The 19700-nt window shown below is 55.4% G+C and overlaps 8 protein-coding genes across 17 annotated transcripts; 4 read left to right on the forward strand and 4 right to left on the reverse strand.

Moving 5' to 3' along the window:
* Positions 1-2: 2 nt before the first annotated feature.
* KVP18_001020 (uncharacterized protein) lies at positions 3-2320 on the reverse strand (the record flags this gene model as incomplete). The annotated part of the gene is made up of 2 exons (XM_067950607.1): positions 3-742; positions 781-2320. The coding sequence occupies 2 exons, from the start codon at positions 2318-2320 to the stop codon at positions 3-5; spliced, it is 2280 nt and encodes a 759-aa protein (XP_067809004.1).
* A 179-nt stretch (positions 2321-2499) lies between these two features.
* Positions 2500-5023, reverse strand: KVP18_001015 (uncharacterized protein; the record flags this gene model as incomplete). Of its 3 annotated transcripts, XM_067950595.1 has the most annotated exons (7): positions 2500-3110; positions 3137-3275; positions 3303-3862; positions 3891-4097; positions 4126-4371; positions 4410-4523; positions 4552-5023. In XM_067950595.1, 7 exons carry the CDS (start codon positions 5021-5023, stop codon positions 2500-2502), a joined length of 2349 nt encoding a protein of 782 aa, XP_067808992.1. The 3 variants fall into 3 exon arrangements, with proteins under 3 accessions (XP_067808992.1, XP_067808991.1, XP_067808993.1); XM_067950594.1 differs by lacking the exons at positions 3891-4097; positions 4126-4371; positions 4410-4523; positions 4552-5023 and having other exon boundaries at positions 2904-3689; XM_067950596.1 differs by lacking the exons at positions 2500-3110; positions 3137-3275; positions 3303-3862; positions 4410-4523; positions 4552-5023 and having other exon boundaries at positions 3868-4161.
* A 14-nt stretch (positions 5024-5037) lies between these two features.
* Positions 5038-5292, reverse strand: KVP18_001022 (uncharacterized protein; the record flags this gene model as incomplete). The annotated part of the gene is made up of 1 exon (XM_067950610.1): positions 5038-5292. One exon carries the CDS (start codon positions 5290-5292, stop codon positions 5038-5040), a length of 255 nt encoding a protein of 84 aa, XP_067809007.1.
* A 141-nt stretch (positions 5293-5433) lies between these two features.
* On the forward strand, positions 5434-7341 carry KVP18_001021 (uncharacterized protein; the record flags this gene model as incomplete). Of its 2 annotated transcripts, none has more annotated exons than XM_067950608.1 (1): positions 5434-7341. In XM_067950608.1, one exon carries the CDS (start codon positions 5434-5436, stop codon positions 7339-7341), a length of 1908 nt encoding a protein of 635 aa, XP_067809005.1. The 2 variants fall into 2 exon arrangements, with proteins under 2 accessions (XP_067809005.1, XP_067809006.1); XM_067950609.1 differs by having other exon boundaries at positions 5551-7341.
* Positions 7342-7383: 42 nt separating this feature from the next.
* On the reverse strand, positions 7384-9247 carry KVP18_001017 (uncharacterized protein; the record flags this gene model as incomplete). 2 transcript variants are annotated; one of them, XM_067950599.1, is made up of 2 exons in its annotated part: positions 7384-8669; positions 8698-9247. In XM_067950599.1, 2 exons carry the CDS (start codon positions 9245-9247, stop codon positions 7384-7386), a joined length of 1836 nt encoding a protein of 611 aa, XP_067808996.1. The 2 variants fall into 2 exon arrangements, with proteins under 2 accessions (XP_067808996.1, XP_067808995.1); XM_067950598.1 differs by having other exon boundaries at positions 8698-9196.
* A 26-nt stretch (positions 9248-9273) lies between these two features.
* On the forward strand, positions 9274-9994 carry KVP18_001016 (uncharacterized protein; the record flags this gene model as incomplete). Its single annotated transcript, XM_067950597.1, has 2 exons — positions 9274-9876; positions 9905-9994. The coding sequence occupies 2 exons, from the start codon at positions 9274-9276 to the stop codon at positions 9992-9994; spliced, it is 693 nt and encodes a 230-aa protein (XP_067808994.1).
* A 171-nt stretch (positions 9995-10165) lies between these two features.
* On the forward strand, positions 10166-17885 carry KVP18_001018 (uncharacterized protein; the record flags this gene model as incomplete). 6 transcript variants are annotated; one of them, XM_067950604.1, is made up of 10 exons in its annotated part: positions 10166-10632; positions 10661-11507; positions 11534-11883; positions 11912-12196; positions 12233-12378; positions 12407-13007; positions 13036-13836; positions 13865-14030; positions 14059-17361; positions 17391-17885. In XM_067950604.1, the coding sequence occupies 10 exons, from the start codon at positions 10166-10168 to the stop codon at positions 17883-17885; spliced, it is 7461 nt and encodes a 2486-aa protein (XP_067809001.1).
* A 179-nt stretch (positions 17886-18064) lies between these two features.
* On the forward strand, positions 18065-19432 carry KVP18_001019 (uncharacterized protein; the record flags this gene model as incomplete). Its single annotated transcript, XM_067950606.1, has 1 exon — positions 18065-19432. The coding sequence occupies one exon, from the start codon at positions 18065-18067 to the stop codon at positions 19430-19432; it is 1368 nt and encodes a 455-aa protein (XP_067809003.1).
* Between the last annotated feature and the right edge of the window lie 268 nt (positions 19433-19700).

The raw sequence follows: 19700 nt of genomic DNA on the forward strand, positions 1-19700 counted from the left end.
CATCACTGCACTACGCATCGTGAAGGCTTAGTCTCAAGCAGCGACTCATCGTCTTCGTTGAAGTCAACATGCCTGTCATCTTCTCCGTCACCACCATCCTCCCTCTGAACTGATCTTGTGAGAGAACTTTGACTGCCCTCGGGAGTGGTCTCTTTGAAGTCAGACTTTTGTTTGTGAAGAACCGGACTGCACTCGGGGCTGCCCTCTCTGGACTTGAGGGGGTGGCTGCTCGGCTCAGGCGGACTGTTGGACTTCGTCAGCGGTTGGGCGATCATTTCCAGGGCAGCAAGGGGGTTGCCGACGACGTCTATCGGCGCAGCGGAAAATTTACACAGCGTGTCATCCCCATCCAAACCGCTACCCACAATCTCCGTCGACATCCTCAGACGGGCTTCTCCCATCCGATCCGAATCCAGCTCGCTCTCTGGAGTCGCCATGCAGCCCGTCAGGAGGGCCTTTCCCCTCATTTTGGCATTCAGCGTGCTCAAAGGGGTGTTCGCAGAAATGGACGCCATGAGGTCCTTGTGTGGCACGCAAAGATGAGTGAGGGAGTCGAGCATCTCCACCGCATCCGCCTCTGACGATCTGAACACGCGTTTCAACCAAGATTCGATGGACATTCGACGCCAACCATCAACGGTCTTTCGGGGAAAACTGTAGTAGGATCGCAGCTTCCTCAGAACTTCGCTGACCCTCTGACGGATTTCGTTGACAAGAGACATCCACTTTTCTTCCTGGAAATCTGCAAGGAATGAGGTGAAAAAGGATAGGGCTACTCACGGTCGTCCAGCCGGCTGCGAGCCGTCAGCAAGAGGAGGTCGTCCTGCATCGCAAGAATCTTCTGCACATCGTCGTTCACTGGTCCAAACCCCAGATATCGCAGGTGACGCACAACCACCGTCACGCCAAGGAAGACCGCCTGTTGAAGCCGATCTAAGACGTCGTCGTCGCGGCAGGGAAAGGCCATCAAATTGAACGCTGGCCCGCGGGTGCCGTATTTTTCATCCGTCACTCCTACTGGGTACAGCGTCCTTCCGTTGAAGTGGGAGTACAGGGCGGCCTGGCTGTAGCACGCCGGAGTGTTTGTCATATGTATCTGAAGGTCCTTAGCTGTCATTGAGCTGTCGACAGGGGCAATCCCAGTCTGTTTCCAGGGTATAGTCATGTCCCACCCCACGGTGGAGGGCTCCCTAGGCGGCTTTAGCGGCGTACTCAGCGCGCCCAGACCTCTGAAGGGTTCGCAGTCATTCGACAGCTTTAGGGTGGCGTCGATAGCGAATCCAGGCAGAACCTTGTGAACCTTCTCCACGACGGACCAGCATCCATTAATGTCCCTCTTGACGACATCACTGGCCAAGGACCAGAGTGTCTTTACTGCAAGTAGTCTTTGCTCCAGGCGGCGGCAGTTTTCGGCAGCCAGGATGACCAGAATGCTCCGGTAGCTCACTGGAGAGGTCTTGTACAGTTTGGGGGTAAGGCACGCCAGCCACCTGGCCTTCATGGCGTCAGATTGCTCGAGGAATCGGGCGAGGGTGACGGATACGTTGGAATGCAATTCGGAGAAAAGCGTTACGATTCGAGACTCGCTTAGAAGAGGCAGATGGCTGCATGGGGTCCCCAAATGCAGTCGGGGAGTCGGAAATAGGCTTCCGAGATCATTGCTCCGCAGAATGGTGTCGTGGTCCTGGAGCTTGTCCATATCCGTATCAGTCTTCAGTCGATGTTTTTCATTGTGGTGTTCTTTGTAGGCATCCACGTTGTAGCTCTCCAGGCGACGGATTGCTTTGACGGAGGCATCAAACATGGTGGGCAGCTCGTCAAGCTGACTGTTGCACCAACCAGACTCCTCGTCAACTCTTTCTACCCAACTGTCGTCCAGGGCCGGCTCGCCATGTAGGCGAGCGCTGACGTTCCGCCTAATGGCTTGCAAGGACGAGGCCTGGTGCCGCGTGGGTCGTGGTTTCGTCAAACGAGACGGGTTCATGTCCCGCGCGGTGAAGCAGGGTGGGCTCTGAATGGTGGTCTCTTCGAACGCGAACAGGTTTCCATCAGGGCGGAGAGGGTCGGGTCCGATGGCGGCATCTGTGAGATTGGCCCTGCTGGGGAGGGGGTCAGAGGCCAGGATGCTGTATTGGTAGCCACGCTGCTCCTGGGACACCGGACGACTGCCATTCTCTGAGAAGCTCGACTCCATTGTTGTCGCCTCGCGTTCAACAGACTTCGTTTTGTCGGAGGTTGTCATGTGAATAGAGGTGCTGGACACCAGGCAGAGGGATAGCAACGCTTGGCCTTGGGGCTGAATTACAGAGAGATGCGACATGCAATATATGGAATTATGATTATTATGGCAACACGTCATCTTGGAATCTTGGGCTTCAGCGAATCGCGATTCAAAGCCGATGGAGGTTCCGAAACTGAAGCCTTTTTTTCATGGTATATTTTGGTAAGCGCGGTCTCGTCTTCGGTGTTCCGTCTAGCGATGAGTTGGTTGGAGAATTCTTACCTCTTTTTACGGACATGGCGATGGATGCATACTCCAGCAGTGACCAATGCTATGAGAACGATTGCCCCGACCCCCGCTAGAAAAGCAGGGTGGCGGACAATCTTCAGAATGATACCTGTACAAGACTGAGTGTTACAGGGTTCTGTCTCAAGAAGAGGCTCCGTGCAGTAGGCTGACTCGCCCTCACTCAGAGAACGTTCACGAGACCTCTCGCCACTGCCGCAAGGCCGACTGCAGTCAGTCCAGCTTGTCCATGAGGAGTACGAGCAGAGGTCTTCCTTGCAAAAATCCACGAAGCACTGCGACTCCTGAGTCTTGACACATGTTTCCTGAGGGGAATGCCGAATGAACGGGTTGTCCACTCTTGGTTGAGTCACCAGACCAAGGCGCGATTTGACTCCTAGGCCACAGTCCCTAGAACAGTCGCTCCAATTGAGCCAGCCATGATACTCACACGCGGTGCAACTGACCTCGGAGATGAGAAACCTCTGATCGCCACAGTCGCAGGTGTAGTTGGTGCCCACTGGATCCGACACCACACCCTCGAAGCAAAACTCTTCGCATAGGTGAGATCCTCTTGCGCATTCGTCGATGTCAACGCAGCAGTCTGTGTACCTGGCTGCACGTCCCCACCTGAGCAGCCAGTCTGAATATCACTGTCAGTGATCTGAGCCTTGGCCTCCCAGCCATCATAGCACGAGCAGCTGTAAGCGGTGCCGGTGGCCAGCATATCACTATTGACGCACAACCCGGCGTACATATTGCAAGCAGTCTGCTGATTATTCCGATGGTCTCTCACCGACACCATACCGTCCAACTGAAAGACTCCCAACTCACACTCGTTGATGTCTGCACAGCTTTTCGGGCCCTCGAAACTGGCAGTGTAAGCTGGGTCCTCCAGGCCAAAGTTGCACTTGCACACCCAGGAACCCAGAGCGTTCGTGCAGGTGGTGTTGGCGCCACAGCTACCCAGCAAGTCCTCGTCGCACTCATTGATATCCTCGCACTCCAGAGAGTTCAGCGTGCCTTTGTTGCGGAACCCACCCGTACACCCGCAGGTTGCCCCCCATTGGGCATTGTCCACACAAGACCGGTCATACGGGTTGTGGTGCACGTAAACACCGTCCGTATCGTTCGTCCCCACCAGGGCAACGTAACTGTCAAACTTGCCGTCGCATAGACCCATACTGCACAGCTGACCTGGGACACAGACTGTCCAATCTGTGCCATTCAGTCCGCCGTCTGGATGTTTCCCCTGGGGTTCAGAGCAGTTACACTCGTAAGATCCCAGAATCTCGGTGCACGTACCGGAGTACAAGCCGGCGCTGCTGCAGGGATTACCTGAACACTCTTCATCGTCTGTGTCAGCAAAGCGAGTTGCACGCACCGTTGCAGATTTTGGAATCTAGGAATCCGGCGTTTGTGAATCCTGCCGTGCATCCGCATACCGGCCCGTAGCGCCTGTGATCCGAACACGTCTTGTCGTAAGGATTATGGTCGAGCAGGATCCCGCCGATTTCCGTCCCAACCAACGGCTCCATGGTGTCGAACTGCGTCTGGCACGGTGCAGGGTCGTCTGAGCATCTCTCCGTGACTGCTTCCCGAAGGGAACTGGGGCTCACCACCACATTCCGTGTAGTCTGTCGACCCGTCACCATTCAAGGGGTGTTGTGTGAACCACTTGCATTCGCACTCGTAGGTCCCCCACATCTCAAAGCAATCGCGAGTGGAAACATGTCTGTCAGTGCACGGTCTGTTCTCACATTCGGGGACGTCCAAGCACTGCGCATAATCCAGCCCCTCGACATTTTGGTTCCCGCTGGTGCACAAGCATATGGCGCCGTACGACGCGTTGTCGGTGCACTGTACTGCAAAAGAATAAGATGGAAATGAGAACCACGCTTACGTGTATCGTCGTAGGGGTTTTTGTAGAGCCGCAGCCCGTTAACCGTCGTGCCGATCTGACCTTCCTTCTCTGTCCGCAGGGTGGAGCAGATGCCGCTTGCGCATGTATTGATTGCTGGGTTGCGGCATGGCTTCCCTCTCACGAGTGCAGGAAGTCCAGTCGGTTCCGTCGCCAAACCCTCCAGTTGTCGGGTGCTCACCGTACTGGTTCACGCACGTGCATTCATAGGTTCCATGTCGTTCAACGCAGGTGTCGGTTCGAGTGCCTTCAGAGGTGCACGGGTCTCCTGTACACTCAGCGACGTCCTCGCAGATCGTACTTTCCTCGTTCCCCTTGTTGGAGAACCCCGATTCACATTCGCAAACTGCACCGTATGTTGCGTCCGTGGTGCACGCGCCTGTGTAAGCTTGGTGGCTGACAACCTTGCCATCCAAAGTGGTTCCGACCGACGCGGTCCAGTCAGATTTCCTGGTGGCACAGATGTTCGAGGCACATGTGTGTTTCGCTATGTTTAACTGGGAAAAGGCATTTACCCTCGCAAGTCGACAAGTCTTCACCATCCTCGTATCCGCCTGTGAGAGGGTGACTACCCCACTCGGTGCATTCGCATTCATAAGCTCCCGCCAATTCAACACAGGTACCTGTTCAGAGGTATTTTTGCCCCACCTGACATGAAATGGGCGTCGCAATCCTCGTTACGGCACTCCTTGATGTCCTCACACACGCTACGGTCGCTCGCCTGTTCGAAGCCAGCAGTACAGTCGCACCTGTTCTCGTGGCCGTGCTCGTGAGTGCCTTCGTAAGCGTTGTGGTGAACGGTGACTCCGCCAACTTCGGTGCCAACGAGAAATTCGTAGGCTGTCTTACTTTCAGCACACGTCATTGCCGGCAGTTTTATTTGTTGGAGCGAGGAAATTATGCAACTCCACAGGAAGATAGAATCCGTCCGACTGATGTACACTTTAGACATGTCTGAGCTCTGAGTTCATCTGTACACTTTTCTAATGTTAAAATGTAATTCTAGATGTACCTGGCCAGCAAGGCGACCTCCCAGGGAGGGTATAGCTCCCGTATTTCGTTTTGGTCGGCAGCAATTGGAGCTACCGTCGGCTACAGCAATGTTTGTTGGTTCCCCAATTTGATGCTCCTTCATGGAGGGCTGGCGTTCCTGATTCCCTACCTCACCGTTACGTTGACGCTGGTGATGCCGATGCTGCTGCTTGAGTTCGGCATCGCACAGGTGTCTGGCGCGAACTGCGTAGGGGCTTCGGCCTCTGCGGGAAGCACGCGCATTAGGTCTGTGGGTCTGCAGTTCGCGGTCTCCATAGCGAGTTGCTTGAGTTACCCCCTCGTGGTATGCTGGTCGCTCGTGTACTTTGCGAACAGCTTCAAAGGCGTGCCACCGTGGAGTGACCCTTCAGGAACCGACATCATAAAGAAGGCTAGGACATTCTACCAGAGTCCCGCTGGCGCCTACGCGGAACCTGATTTCGTTCTGGAGGGTATTTCTTGGAGAATACTACTGGCGGGAGTCGCGACCTGGGCCCTGGTGTTCGTGCAGGTGTTTCGGGGCCCCAAATTCCTTGGCAACATCGCCACCCTAACGCAGACCATGTCATGTATTCTGATCGCGGCTATAACATGCTCCACGGTGGCGTTTGACGGCTCCCATGCCGCCGTCGCCCAGTTCATGCGCCCTGATTTTAGCAGGATTTGTAAGCTCGATGCTTGGAGTGATGCTTTGGGCCAATCCTTGTACTCTGTGAACGTCGCCAGCGGGACCATGATGGCCCTGGCGAAGCACAACCCTCGCCGCCAAAACTTCGTGACGGATGCGATGGTTGTGGTTGGCGTCGACACTGCCTACGCCGTCCTCTCATGTGTAGTAATGTTCGCCAGCTGTGGGCTGCTGTCAAAGCAGACGGGCGTTCCACTAGGCGAGCTGCCACTCGATGCGTATGACATGACCTTCATTGTTTACCCTGCGGGAATCTCTAGCCTCGGGTTCCCCTGGGCCCAGATAAATTGCTCGATGTACTTTCTGTTGCTGAGTCTACTGGGCTTGAACAGCATGGCGGGATTCGTACAGAGTCTGGTGGACGTCCTCTTCGAGAGCAGATGCTTCCGGAGCCGCTTCCCTCTTTCCCGCCAACGATCTGTCTCGGCTGTTGTATGTGTGCTGTTTTTCCCTTGGCATCTCATACTGAGCTCCGACATTGGAACTCACCTCATGACTGTAATGGATCATTTCAACGGGAAGGTGCTGGTTCAGTTCTTCTGTCTTGCCGAGGCATTATGCTTCGGGTTCCTTTATCTGAAGGAGGAGGTCGTCTCGCAGGTGGGTGGTTTCGCCCAGTGGACTCTCTTCTTGTCGGTGTCGCTGGTGCCGTTCGCGGGGTTCTGGGCTGCAGTGCACTCGGCGGGATCTGCTTGGTATGGATTCGTTCTCGGTACTCTGGCCCTGTCGGTGGCAATGGCGTTGTTGGCCTTTGTGTTGGTGAAGAGCCCTCTTCCGGCTGGGGAACGCGCTTGGTGGCTTTACGTTGGAAACCTCGAGCGTTTACGATACAACTTTAACTATTTGGCGTGCCCAGGATATGCCAGGCTTCCGAGAGTCTGGTGTCTCTGTGTGAAGCTCGTTACGCCTGTAGCACTCTGTTTTATCCTTGCCCGAACGATAAGCTCGCCTGATGCGCCTTTCGGCAAGTCCTACCCGTTCTGGATGCTCGCCATTGGCGCGGCCTTCTCCATCATCGGGCCGTTGCTGTTTCTAGTGAGCTGCGTGTCCCCTCATTTGATGCGGCCGCTCATCCTGGATTCTATCGACTTCAGTCTGTTGGCACGGCCATTTTTTGGACTAGATGCAAAACTCTTGACCCCGACTCAATGCACTTCCGACGTGCCTCCGCGGAGTCAGCACGTCACTGTGTAATGTTCTGTACGATTTCTAATTTTATGTTGCTTAATCTGCGCATCAGTTGAACAACGCGAGAGTTGCGAGGTGGGACATCAGCCATCTTAGCCACTGCTTCAGAAATCGTTCTCCAGAGTATTCCATGATGTGAAAATCGAAATGAAGCGCTGGTGCCACCAAAGTATCCTGTTTCCAGCAGAGCAGGAAATGGTTACGCAGTGAGAACTCACAGATGCGATTGAGGCGTTCGCATCGAGATTGCAGAGCCGCTGTGCATGCAGGACACAGTCCGTTGGGGACAGAAGGAACGCTCGAGGCCTCCTGTTTGAAGGAGATGTCAATGATCACGTCAGTGGTGAAATACGATACCTGAGGCACCTGCCAGTCCTCATTACACTGGTAACGAGATTGCACCACAGTTGGGTTGGCCTCGTCAACTCCCAGGAAGCAGGGGAAGTCCTTCATTGTGAACGTGGAGTTGGAGGAGTTCCAGTCCAATAGTTGCGGTACCATGCGGAAATGGACGGGTAAATTGGGTAACTCCAGCACTGCAGGTCCCGAGGCGGTCAACTGGGTCATCGGAAGCAGCACAGTGACTACGTCCTCCTTTCCGCAGGGGTGGACAGTTCGTGACGGAGGCGAGCAATAGAGCGTCCCAGTTAGCAGCCGGGATCCATCAGGCCACGCATCCAGAGTGTCAGGCTCGAGCCGACATCCCTGCTGCTGGGACAGGCTAAATATCGCTCGGTCCATACATATTGCGCGGGCTTTCTTCAACGAGCGATGTACCGCCATTGTGGTCTCAGGCCAATCGGTGGGGGGGGTTCGGGGCTCCGTGGCTTCCCCGCGGACAGCCACTGTCGGCGGGGGTAGCTGCAGCCGCCGCCTGGCGCTACATAGGGCACACTCACCGTTGTCGCCGGAGACGTTGGTCAGCCGCAGGCTCACCTGAAGTCGTTTTTGCTTCTTCACGATGTCGGCGGTGTCGCCAGAGAACTGGAGGAGAACGTCTAACCCGAGGCCTTCGTCCGCTTGCTTGCAGAATATCTGCCCCCAGACAGGAGAGAATGGGTCAGTTCCAGGAATCGACGGCCAGCAATTGTTCGGAGCGTTGAGAACTTTCCCGTTCTCTGCACGTCTCATTCTCGGAATCCATGTCGTGGACGGAGGACTAAACACTTCTACCCACACTTCAGCTCTGTGAGGGTGGTCCCAATCGACCTCCGTAAATACGTGGGGTGCTACTGGCTGCAGGTGCAGGTTCCACGTGGAAAGCAACTCAGTTATCAACTTCAGAAAGGCTAGATGCGACGGGACGGCGAGCTTCAACTCGGCGTGAGCCTTATCTGATTAGAGGCACTCATCCAGACTCACCACACTGCTGCAGTAATTTCTTGTGGTGTTTCAGCCTCACTACCGTCGCCAACATCAGGTCGACGGCGTCTTGCTGTACGGACGGGTGGTCTATCGAAGGGAATGCAGCCATTCGCTTCCTTTGCTTGGCTTCCACGTCAGGGGGATATCCCAGGTCCTCCACAGACGCCGGAAATCGCAGCAGGTTCATAACCTTCTCCAACCCGCGTAGGGCTTCCAGCGCTTCATGGTGCTCCGCTGAGCTCCTGTCCCATAACGGTGAGTTAGCCGTGACTGGATCAGTCTGCCTGAGTTTCTCCTTCTCCAGCTGGCTAAGGTGCATGAAGAGCTTCTCCGTGTCATCCTTGAGTTCCTGCCTTCGAGCTAGACTGGTGACATGGCTGACGCTGTCCGTCATCTTTGTCAGCGGAGCGTCGGGGTGGGAGACGGCTGCTTCCAGCAGGGGTACGAAATGTCCAGCGCGCCCAAATATCGGCCGCCCGTCAGTCAGTATCCTCATCAAAGGGTCATCATCCAGGCTATTCTCTAAGTAGAACTCTGGTTCTGACATTTGACCTGTATTCCGCTTTTTGTGCCATGTCCTCAGAATCCAACGAAGTGAAGCTCTCTAGGAAGGAGCGCCAGGCTGCATTGCGGAAGGCTAGAGACGACGTGAAGAAGGTCAAGAAGGGTGGCAAAGCTGGTAAGGCTGGCAAGGTCGACGAGCCCGCTACGGAGGTCAGCAGCACTCCAGCAGCGACCGAGACGCCTACGTCGCCATCCCCTGCTCCGGTGGCTGCTCCGGTGGCGCGTCGAGACTTCATTCCCATTGCCGACGAACCGGCGATGGAGAGCCCGGAGTCTGTGCTCTACTGTGGCGTCTGTGGGGGACCACCAGAGATCTGTCAGTACGACCCCGATACCTGGCCCTCGTGCTTCAAGTGGCTGCAAGAGCATGCTCCTGCACATGTGGAGGGCGTCGACGCCGCGGATATTTTGGAGAAGCCTGCCAAGAAGACCAAGGCAGTCGACAGAAATGTGGTCATCACGAAGCAGAAACGACAGAAAGGGAAGATGGTTACTTGCGTCGAAGGCCTTGAGCTGTACGACGTCCTGCTGAGTGAGGCATGCAAGGCCTTCAAGAAGAAGTTCGCTTGCTCGGCGACCACGAAACCGGCCAAGGACGGCAAACCCCAGTTCGTAGGTGCCTCGTGGCTCAGTAACGCAGGTGGAGATTCAGGGAGACGTTATGGAAGAAGTTGGAGAGGTTATCATGGACATGTACGATTTGATGGACGACGACCTTGTCTGGAAGTAGCTGAGGTGTTGTGAGGCAGTTTGGTCAAATCTAAAGATTGCAAAATCAATAGAACTCTGTCGGATATAAGGCCTACTCGCTTCGTGGATGTAAGCGACCTCGCTTCGTGTCATGTCTTGCGCTTCCAACTGTTGTCTTCTCTCCTCAAATCTTAAGATTAGTTTCGTATCGATGGATGAGGAGAATCTGCAGACCTTCGTCCATATATTGGGATTGCTGGATGGCTTGAAGGCATTACTCGCCCAGTCCATGCACGCGATGAGCGCGGAGACCTCTATGACTGACTTGTCAGAGCAACTCTCGCTCGAGGCTTTCGGAGAAGGCTCAGTCCAGATGACGATGACGCGATATCCTACTCTGGCTGGCGCCAGGTCACGCATAAGCCGCATGGCCACCTCCACCAAGGCTACGTTCTCTCCTGACATCGGCAGCGAACAGCTGTCGGCCGAGCTGGAGCCTGCGGGGGCCTTCGCCAGCGGTACCGCCACGTCTGCAGGTTCGCCCAGAAGCAAGCCTCGAGCAGCTTTCGACGTGAAGAGCGCGGACATGCTCAAGAACTTGATGGAGAATGCCTCGTCGGAAAGCCTCGGCGGCAAGGACGTCCCGACCTCCCAAGACAGCGACCTTCTCTCGATAATGTGAGTGCTTCTCTGATGCATGATTCAGGGATCGGGACGTTGTCAGCCAGCTGCTCTCGCGCATGGAGCATGTGGTAGAAAATGAACTTGCAGTCGGCATCGAATCTGTGAACGCGGAAGCCTTGCAACATCACCAACAACTTCGGCATCTCAAGCAGAAAGTCTTGAACGCCACACGCGACGCCGACGAGCAGGCTGACAAGGTTCAGAGTTTAGAGGAGAAGTCAAAGCAGTGGGATTTGCAGAAGGAGAAGTACGAACAGCAGTTGAAGACTAACAATGAGTCCCTCAAGCGTATAAACGAGGAGCTCCGGGTGTTCCGAAACGCTGAGCAGGAGCTGGAGCTAGGCCGAAGACGGCTGACACAGGCAGAGGAGCGAATGCAGAAGGAGGCCAGAGATATGGAGCATCTTATAGACCGACAGCAGGTACAGATCAAAGAGTTGGAGGAGGAGCGGCTGGTCTTCGCCGAACACTCAGCTGACTTAGCCAGCCGCCAGTCGGACCTCGCTGCCCAACTTTTCGGAAAGTCAGAAGCCCCACAGATCACGACGGTAGCTCCCTCTCCCGAGGAGGGGGCTCGGAAACATTCGACATTCCATGTGCAAACCACAGACGAAGAGGCTGAGGACCTGATAAGGTCCTTGCGCTACGAAGTCTGGGCTCTGACTGATGCAGCTCTAACGCGAGACAAATCAATGCTAGCGCTTGAAGCGGCAAGAGACGTCGCCGCGGCCAAGCACGAGGCCCAAGTGGACATGCTGAATGCGGAACTAAAGAAGCTCTCCCAACGGCTGCAGACGCTTGAACAGCTTAACACCGCGTTTCAGACACAGCTCACCCAGCGAGACGAGCAGAACCACCAGCTCAACGACGTGAGTGCTGGGTGGTCTTTCATCAGTCCATGTTCGCGTACATCAAGCGCATTGCCTCTCTGGAAGCTAGGGATGCGCATCTCAGTATGAAGCAATCTCAGCCGACTGAGACGCTCTTCGACGTTACGCCGCTGACGCTGGTGAAGGCAGACAGCTTCCACCTACTTGCGGATGACGACGTCGTCCCTAATCTGCAGAAGCAGCTCAAGGAACTACGGGAGGCAGTCGACGAGAGTGCAGCCTTGCTGCGAACGCGAGAGCTGGCGCACCAGGCGATGGATTTGCAGTACTGCCAACAGATAACTGCCCTTGGAAACGATAAGCTCAAGCTGGAGCAAGCGAATCAGCAGTTGACCGTTGAAAACGCGTCACTGAGGTGGGCCGCATCCTTGTGTCGCATTCAGATCCGCCGTGGCCGCTCTGCAGGCACAGCTGACGGAAGTTTCTTCGGGGCTGAACGACATCAAGCTGCTTGACAAGCAAACCTCCGCCAACCTCGTACAGCAGATGTCAAAGCTTGAACAGGACATTCGAACCCTGAGTGATGACAAGGATGCTGCCTCCATTATAGCCGAATGCGATGCCCAGAAGAAGACGATGCACAGGCTGTTTGACGAAATAACCCGTCTCCTGGCCGTCGTGACCAGGCTGTCGAAAGAAAAAGCTTCTCTGGAAGCTCAAATGCGTGGGTGTGGAGGCTTCTCGTTATGTGTCCTGTGACTAAGATTCCTCGAATTTTCCCGTGTGCCACTACTCATACGCAATCTTTTCGCTGAAACCGACAAGGGTAAGCGCGTAATGGACGACGTAAACCTGAAGAAGTTCGTGCACGTCCTCGAGCTGCTTGACGACCTGAAGAAGATGTTGGATGGTGAGTGTGCCTTTGCGGAATGATTCAGAAACGAGGGCGCCGTCTGCGTCAGACTCTGCCAAGCGCTCAACCACCCCAGAGTTAGAGGGCTTTGGCGAGATGACACGTCGACGGAACTCGATGACCGCTGTGGCAGCGCCGCAAGAGCCTCCAAGTACGATGAAGGCGCTGGCTCGCATGGGTACTATGGCAGTTGGCGCCATGGCGCGACAGAACACAGTGGCTCTAGCCAAGCAAAACACTATCGCTGCAGGCGCTATGGCTCGGCAGGGTACGCTGGGAGGCGCCAACTTAGCTAATCTGATGCGCATGGGTACTGTTACCATGGCGCGTATGAAGAGCATGGCGCCGACCATGGGTCTTGGCGGAGCGCCTCCAGAGCCCGCTGATTTACGAAAGCCCTTTGAGCGGGGAAAGTCCATCATGTTCAAACAGGAACCCACATCAGATATGTCATCCTCGGAAGAGGAAGTGTTGGAATCAATGATAAAAGTTTCCAACAACGCTCCAAAGGCCCGTCTGGCATTTCAATCCCTTCGACGATCAGTTTCCGAGGGCCTTCTTCGGAGTGGCGACGCCAGCGAAGAGGCACGTCGACCATTCGAGTACGAAGACTGTGGCCAGCCTGAGTGAGTGAGCTGGGCCTGTGTAACGCAGTAGAGTGATGCCTTGGGAGGAACCACAGCTGACCACCAAAGCAAAAATGTCTAAGAAAGCGTTCAGATTCGATGGAGACGACGATGAGGACGAGGAGCCTGCGACGCCCCCAATAAAGAAAGCGTTCAGATTCGGTGGAGACGACGATGATGAGGACGAGGACGAGGAGCCTGCGAAGCCTTCAATAAAGAAGGCGTTCAGATTCGGTGGAGACGACGATGATGACGACGAGGAGCCTGCGAAGCCTTCAATAAAGAAAGCGTTCAGATTCGGTGGAGACGACGATGAGGAGGACGAGGAGCCTGCGAAGCCTTCAATAAAAAAAGCGTTCAGATTCGGTGGAGACGACGATGATGAGGACGAGGAACACGCTACTAGGAAAACCTTTCGATTTAGAGGGTCAGAGTCCGAGGATCCAGACGACCGTAATGTTGTAACCGCACGGAAAGCTGTGGCGTCTGAAGATGATCTTTTTGCGGCGCCTGAGGGTCTGGCCACCGTCTTCAAACGGGGATACGTTGATGGCCCTGACGCAGACGACGACGCCATCCACCGCTTCGCAAGCCACCTGGCCTCAGACTCGCATACAGCGTGCCGCGTGACCTCCAGTGAGTCGTCGTCCACAGACATTCTACAGAAGTTTCTTCAGCAGGCGTCGTCAGGAGAGGAGTCAGGAGAGGAGCCTCAGTTTCGAGAGAGCAGCTTCGGTTACGATAGCGGCCGATCAGAGCTTGATGACGGGCCTTCCGAGCTGCCTTTAGGAACTGACGACGAGGAGGAGATGGCGCTGATAGCTGCCCTGTAAGTCGCTAGAATCCTGATGATGCAGCGATCCGGAGGTTATTGAGCGAATGCTGTCGAGAATGGAAGACCTCATTGAACAGAGTATCCGCACAGGCATAGCTTCCTTGAGTCAGAACCTCATCGAGCAAAAGCGACACATTGTATTCGTTGAAGAGAGGATAAGCGCTCAGACCACCACGTTGAATGAGCGGGTGAGGCTCCATACAGTCAAATACACAGGACGCCGAAAATAAGGAGCTGCGCGAGCGACTGAAGCTCCTGGAGGGGCAGAATGAGAAGAATGAGGAGTCTCTTGCTCGGCTGACTAGGGTGGTGGTCGAGGCAGAGAACGATGTGTTAGCGCTCACTGAGAGAAACGCTGACCTCGAAAAAAGAAAAGAGGACTTCGCTAACAGCGTTCAAGGCCTGGAACGGCAATGCCGTGAGCACGCTGCCCGCACAAAGAAGCTACTGGAGGAAAACCGGGTGCTCACAAACGACCTCAACGCTGAGAGAGACAAAGCCGTGAAGGAAGCAGCCAAGACGGCGAAGGCAGCTCCGAAGCCCGCTGAGAGGACATCCTTGATCTTGGATGAACAACCCAAACAGAAGACCTCGTCGTTCTTCATCCAACCAGAGTTCTCAGACTCGGATGAGGGGGATACTGTCGACACTCAAACCAGTAAGCTCCAACGAGACGTGGCGACCTTGTCTCGCCGAAACCTTCAGCTGACGGTACAGGCGCGACTGAAGGCAAAAGAACTGGAACAGTACATAGTCGATATGCAGACCCTGCGAACGAACCTCAATACCACTGAGACTCTTCTCAGCACCAGCAAATATCGCGAGGACGAGTTGAACAGAGAATTGCGTGAGCAATCAGAGAGATTGGCGGCGATCTCCGCAGAAATGAATAATCGTCCTCCAATTGACACGGCCCAGTTGGAGAGCCTGAACACTAAGTACCTGGAGGCCAAGGCGGACGTTACCAGGCTCCTTAGTGTGCTGGATCAGCTCCAAGAGGAGAAATGGGGCCTGTTTACAGAAATCGAATCTCGCACGAACCTTGAGAAAAAGCTTAAACTGCAGGTCTCCCTGATGGACGAGCGCCAGACGTCCGTCGCATCGTATCTTCGAGATATCGAAGAGTTCGCGCTGCAGCAGGTTGCGAGCAAAGACGAGATCAACCGTCTCCAGTGGAGCATCGCGGAGCTCGAAGGCAGTCTGGTGGCCAAGACCCAGGAGAGCCTGGATGCGGAGCAAAACATAAAACGGCTCAAAGGGAGGTTGGAGTTTCTTGAGGAGAAATTCCGAGCAGATGAGGCCGCGGCCACAGAGCTGGCTGAGTCAAATCTTCGAGATAGAGAACTCGTCGACGTTCTCAAGGCCGAGCTGGAAATAAAACGATCAATGCTAATGGAAGTGGAGTGCCAGAACGGCGAACTCCAGTCGGTAGTTGCTCAGCTCACCCAGCAGATTAAAACGCGTGGGACCAAGATCTCCGAAATGGAGGTTGGCATGGATGCGCTGATGCGGCGTGTAGACACATTGGAGGCCTCGAACTCCAAGCTGCGACAATCCGGGGAGGCTATGCTGATCGCCCAGGACGCCATAAATTCGGACAAGAGACGGCTTGAGAAGGCTGTAGCTGCTCAGGAGGAGGAGCTGGAGAGACTCAACCGAGCCCTCAAGGAGAAGCGCCACAACGAAACCCAAAACGCGCAGAACCAGGTGCAGGGACTGCAGGCTGCCATCAACCACCTGGAGGGCGAAGTGCAACGCGCCAACGAAAAGACTAAAACCGCCCATCACGTCCACGAAGTATGGAAAACCGAAGCGTTGGTCACGAGAACCCGAATGGATCACGAGATGGTTACCATGAGGGCAGACGTCGCGCGGCTGGACATTATGACGGCTCATTCGGAGGCGCAGAAATCAGTTCTCGAGATACGGAACGCCAAGCTGACTGGAGAGATCAACAGGGCGAACTCAGACCTCGAGCTGCTTCAAGAGAGCATTCGGAAGCTCGGATCGCGGCTTCGCGAAGCCGACTCGAGACTGATACAGGTCAACGCAGATCGACGGCATGCGGAGACCCGTCTTCAAGAGGCTACGCTAGCAAGAGAAACGGGTGACTGGAAGCTGCTGAGCCTCGAGTCGAAGGCGGACGAGATGGCGAAGGAGCTGCGCCGTCTGACCTCGTCGGAGTCACTCTTGAAGCGCAGGCTGGAGAACATGGACACCCTCCACCAAGAGGCCGTTATGGACTCCAATCAGCAGCTCCAATCCCGAGACCGCTACATTTGCATGTTGCGTTCGGAGCTGGATGTCGCCCGTCAGCAGATTGTGGACCTCGAGACCACCCTCAACCTCGAGAGGCGTGCGGCTGAAAGCCAGCTGCGAGAGGCCGAGAGAGAGACCTCCTTGTTGAAGGCTGAGGTGCAGACGCTCCATCAGTCCCATGTGGACGCCGAGGCGTCTCTGGCCGCGGCAACAACGCGAGTGGAGGAGCTGGCAACTGTAGGCGCCAGGGAAGTGACGACTCTACGCGTGAGGTTTTCGAGTGTTAGGGAAGACATCGCACGGCTAGACGGCGATCTGAAGCTTTCAAAGGCCAGGCAGCATGAGCTGACTGAGGCCAAGAAGACCTTGGAGCTGGCGATTCCTGAGCTGGAAGAGAAGGCATCTCGGTTGACTGCGGAGCTCACTGCGGCCTCTCAACGCTTGTGGGACGCAGAGGCTCTCATCGCCTCTCTTAGCGCCCAAGAAGGTCAACTGGGAGAGAGGCTGTCCTTGCTTCAAGAGCAAGACGAGCAACGGCGTGTGCGCGCTGCCGAGTTGGCCGTGTGCCGGGAGGAACTGCAGACGGCGGAGGCAGCGCGGGACCGGCTTAAAGCCACAGGAGGCGAACTGCAGGCCGAGCTGGAGCAGACCAGGCGCCAGATCATGGCGAAGGACTCCGCTTTGCACTTGAGTCGACTTCGGTGGGAAGGGGAGCAGGACCGCATTCTTCGGCTGCAGGAGGAGCAGCTGGGCCTGGCGCGACGTGCTGAGCTGCAGGAGACAAGCCTCGACGACATGTCCCAGTTGGTGAGGACGTTGGAGCTAGAGCTGCAGGCCTCGAGACAAGCTGCTGCTGACCTGCGAATTGACATCGAGATGCAGAGACGCAAGTCAGAATTCGAGGTCGGCGAGGCCCAATCGAAATTGCAAGGCGTCAACGCGAAGCTTCATAAGCTAGAAACGTCCCACAAGGGGTACGTTAAGGCGAAGGAACGGAGCCTACGCGCCATGCAAAAGGATCTTTCCGCCATGAAAGACCGGCGAGACGAGAAACAACGTCTGCTGCTCGACTTGCTGACGCGTCTCCGATCACTCATGTCTCCAGGTTCCCTTAGCTCGGACCAGACAGAAGAGCCCAGCATGGAGGTGTTGCTTCCGCTGGAGGCGTTCATTAAGGAGCACGAGCGTCGGCAACAAACGCACGAAATCGAACGGGCGGAGCTGGAGGCCACGGTAGAGAGCCTCCGCGAGCATATTGAGGTGAGATGCATAGCGACACTCATATGCAGTCCCAACAGGCCGACCTCACCGGGCAGACAGATCTTTTTCGGACCCGTACCGCGGAGCTTGAAGCCGCGCTGTCTTCGAAGCTTCAACGGGAGGTCGACGCTTCGCAATCCAAGGTGACCGACCTCCAGTCGGTCCAGCTTTCCGCGACGGCCATGAGCAACCAAATCCAGAAACTTGTCGCTGACAACGGCAACCTGTCAGTCGACAAGAAGGCACTTGAGGGACAGGTAAACGAGCTGTCCACCCAGATCCGCCAGGAGCGGGACCTGTCTCTGAAAGGCTACGATGCTTCCACCAACGGTCTGCTGAGGTCACTAGACGACGAGGTCCGAGAACTCAGGCGAACGAACAAGCACCTTCAGCGGTCCCTGGAACGCAGTCGTCAAGAAGCTACCATGCTCAGAGGACAGCTGGGCTCAATTCCGAAGTCGCCTTCCCGCAACATCACCTGCAGCACGTGTGTGGGTCTCAGCGACTCAGAGGTAGGTTCATAAGCATCGATATCATTAATACCTGCTACAGCAGCTGTAGGTTTTCCGGCTACAATGTTCTAGGTGTCCTCGTCCATTTGCTGTTACCCTTGTTGATTCGCAACCAATTATTTGTGCCACCGTTCCCATAGATGTGCAATCGAACACTGTCATGGTACTCCCACCGAAATCACTTCGCATACATGCACACGATCCTGTTAGTGACTCACTTTCTGATCGGCGTTGCTGCGCCGCCACCTCATCTGTACGATTCCCAAGCGCAGAACCTAAGCAAACCGCAAATCCCCTTTGCAAGCAGCAAGGAATCGAACCCCGAAGTCGACGACAAACCCAACTACTACTATCACAAGATAGGCAGGCGGGAAGAAGGGTTTAAACATGGCTACTCAAGGGAACTGGAACACCGCTACAGCCCCCTTGGAGGCCTGTGTTCCCAGGAGCATCTGGACACTGCCTACCTTCGTGAAGCCACCGATGCTTCGCGGGTGTCGTCTCAGTTGGCAAGCAAGATCGACCTGTATAACCTGCGAAACACGAGTGTGGATTTCATGAAGTTTATCAGCTGCGGACGACCGAAGACGGATCCGGAGGCGGAGTACACCTGTTTCGAAAGCAGCGAGGCAACAAGCAATAATTACAGGGCCTCCCTGAGAGAGGGCGTGAGGAACATGACCGTGCGGCACTCCCATATCGTTCCTGTGACTCCCATTTATGGCGCAGTCTACCGCCTGATCGAGCATATGGCAGGCTCACGAGATGTCTGCTCGGCAAGAGATCCTACGTTCTTCGGCGCTCACCTGGAAACGGTCAAGGACAACTGGGAGAGGCAGCACGTTTCGTTCTTTGAGAAGTACCACCACATCCTGAAGAATCTAGTCCAGGTCTGTGATCGAAACCACAACATGTACTACACCAGCACGAAGTTTGCTGCGGAGTGGATGAGACTCAAGAAACTCAGTCTTCGAGAGGCCCTGGTCACTAACTGCTTGGATCGCCTGCCGAGTCATTGGACTCACACCAAACTTTTCGAAGTGATGCGTACGGAAGCCAGTAGGCTGAATAAGCCGGGTCTTGTCCCTTGGGTGGACAATATGGAGACAATGGACCTTTCTGGCGAAGATACTTTGCAGCGCATGGTCGCGATGGCTCGTAGCGAACTGCAAGCCATCAAGAAGGCTGACCACTTCCTCTACTGCAAAACGCATCTCTTGTACGAGGTCGCAAGTCGGTGGGGACCCAAAGCAGGACCCGAGTCGCTAAGTCCCCAGTACCCTGAGGGATTCTCGGCCAAGTCTCTGCACCTCATCTCCAAGGCTGCGGTGGGGAAATGTGGCCTGAATTTTGGCGTGGAGCTGGTGGGAGTGTCCGCTCCGAAGCCTGAGGAGGAGTACAGAGTCGTCATGATAGGCTTGCCCTCGCACACGGCGCCCCAAAGAGCGGCTGTGACCACCTCCTTCTCTCGTCTAGATCTACATCCAAGCACCAAAGGAAGCCCGACGGAAAGATCGGTGCGTTCATGGGCTATTACACATCACAGATCGAGTTCTTAGGCATGAAAGCTGCGGAACCAACACAATCCGACGTTCGGTGGACGTTTGACCGGCTTGATCTGAAGGAGGGACCTCCGGGATCTCCAGTCCCACGTCAGATCCGCCTGATTGGCTCCCCGTTGGCGGCACCTCCGGTGCAGCACGCTGTAACCGGGGACTTCTCAAGACTGGACCTGAAGAACGACGTTGAGGGAACACCAATGGAACGACAGGTAGGACGTCTATTCTATTCTGCGTTATGCTTTGCAGGTGTCTCTGCTGGGAATTC

Source organism: the organism of the source record quoted next (genome assembly GCF_019968955.1).
Source record: "MAG: Porospora cf. gigantea A chromosome Unknown PgA_NODE_391_length_19770_cov_340.274, whole genome shotgun sequence".
Taxonomy (NCBI): Eukaryota; Apicomplexa; class Conoidasida; order Eugregarinorida; family Porosporidae; genus Porospora; species Porospora cf. gigantea A.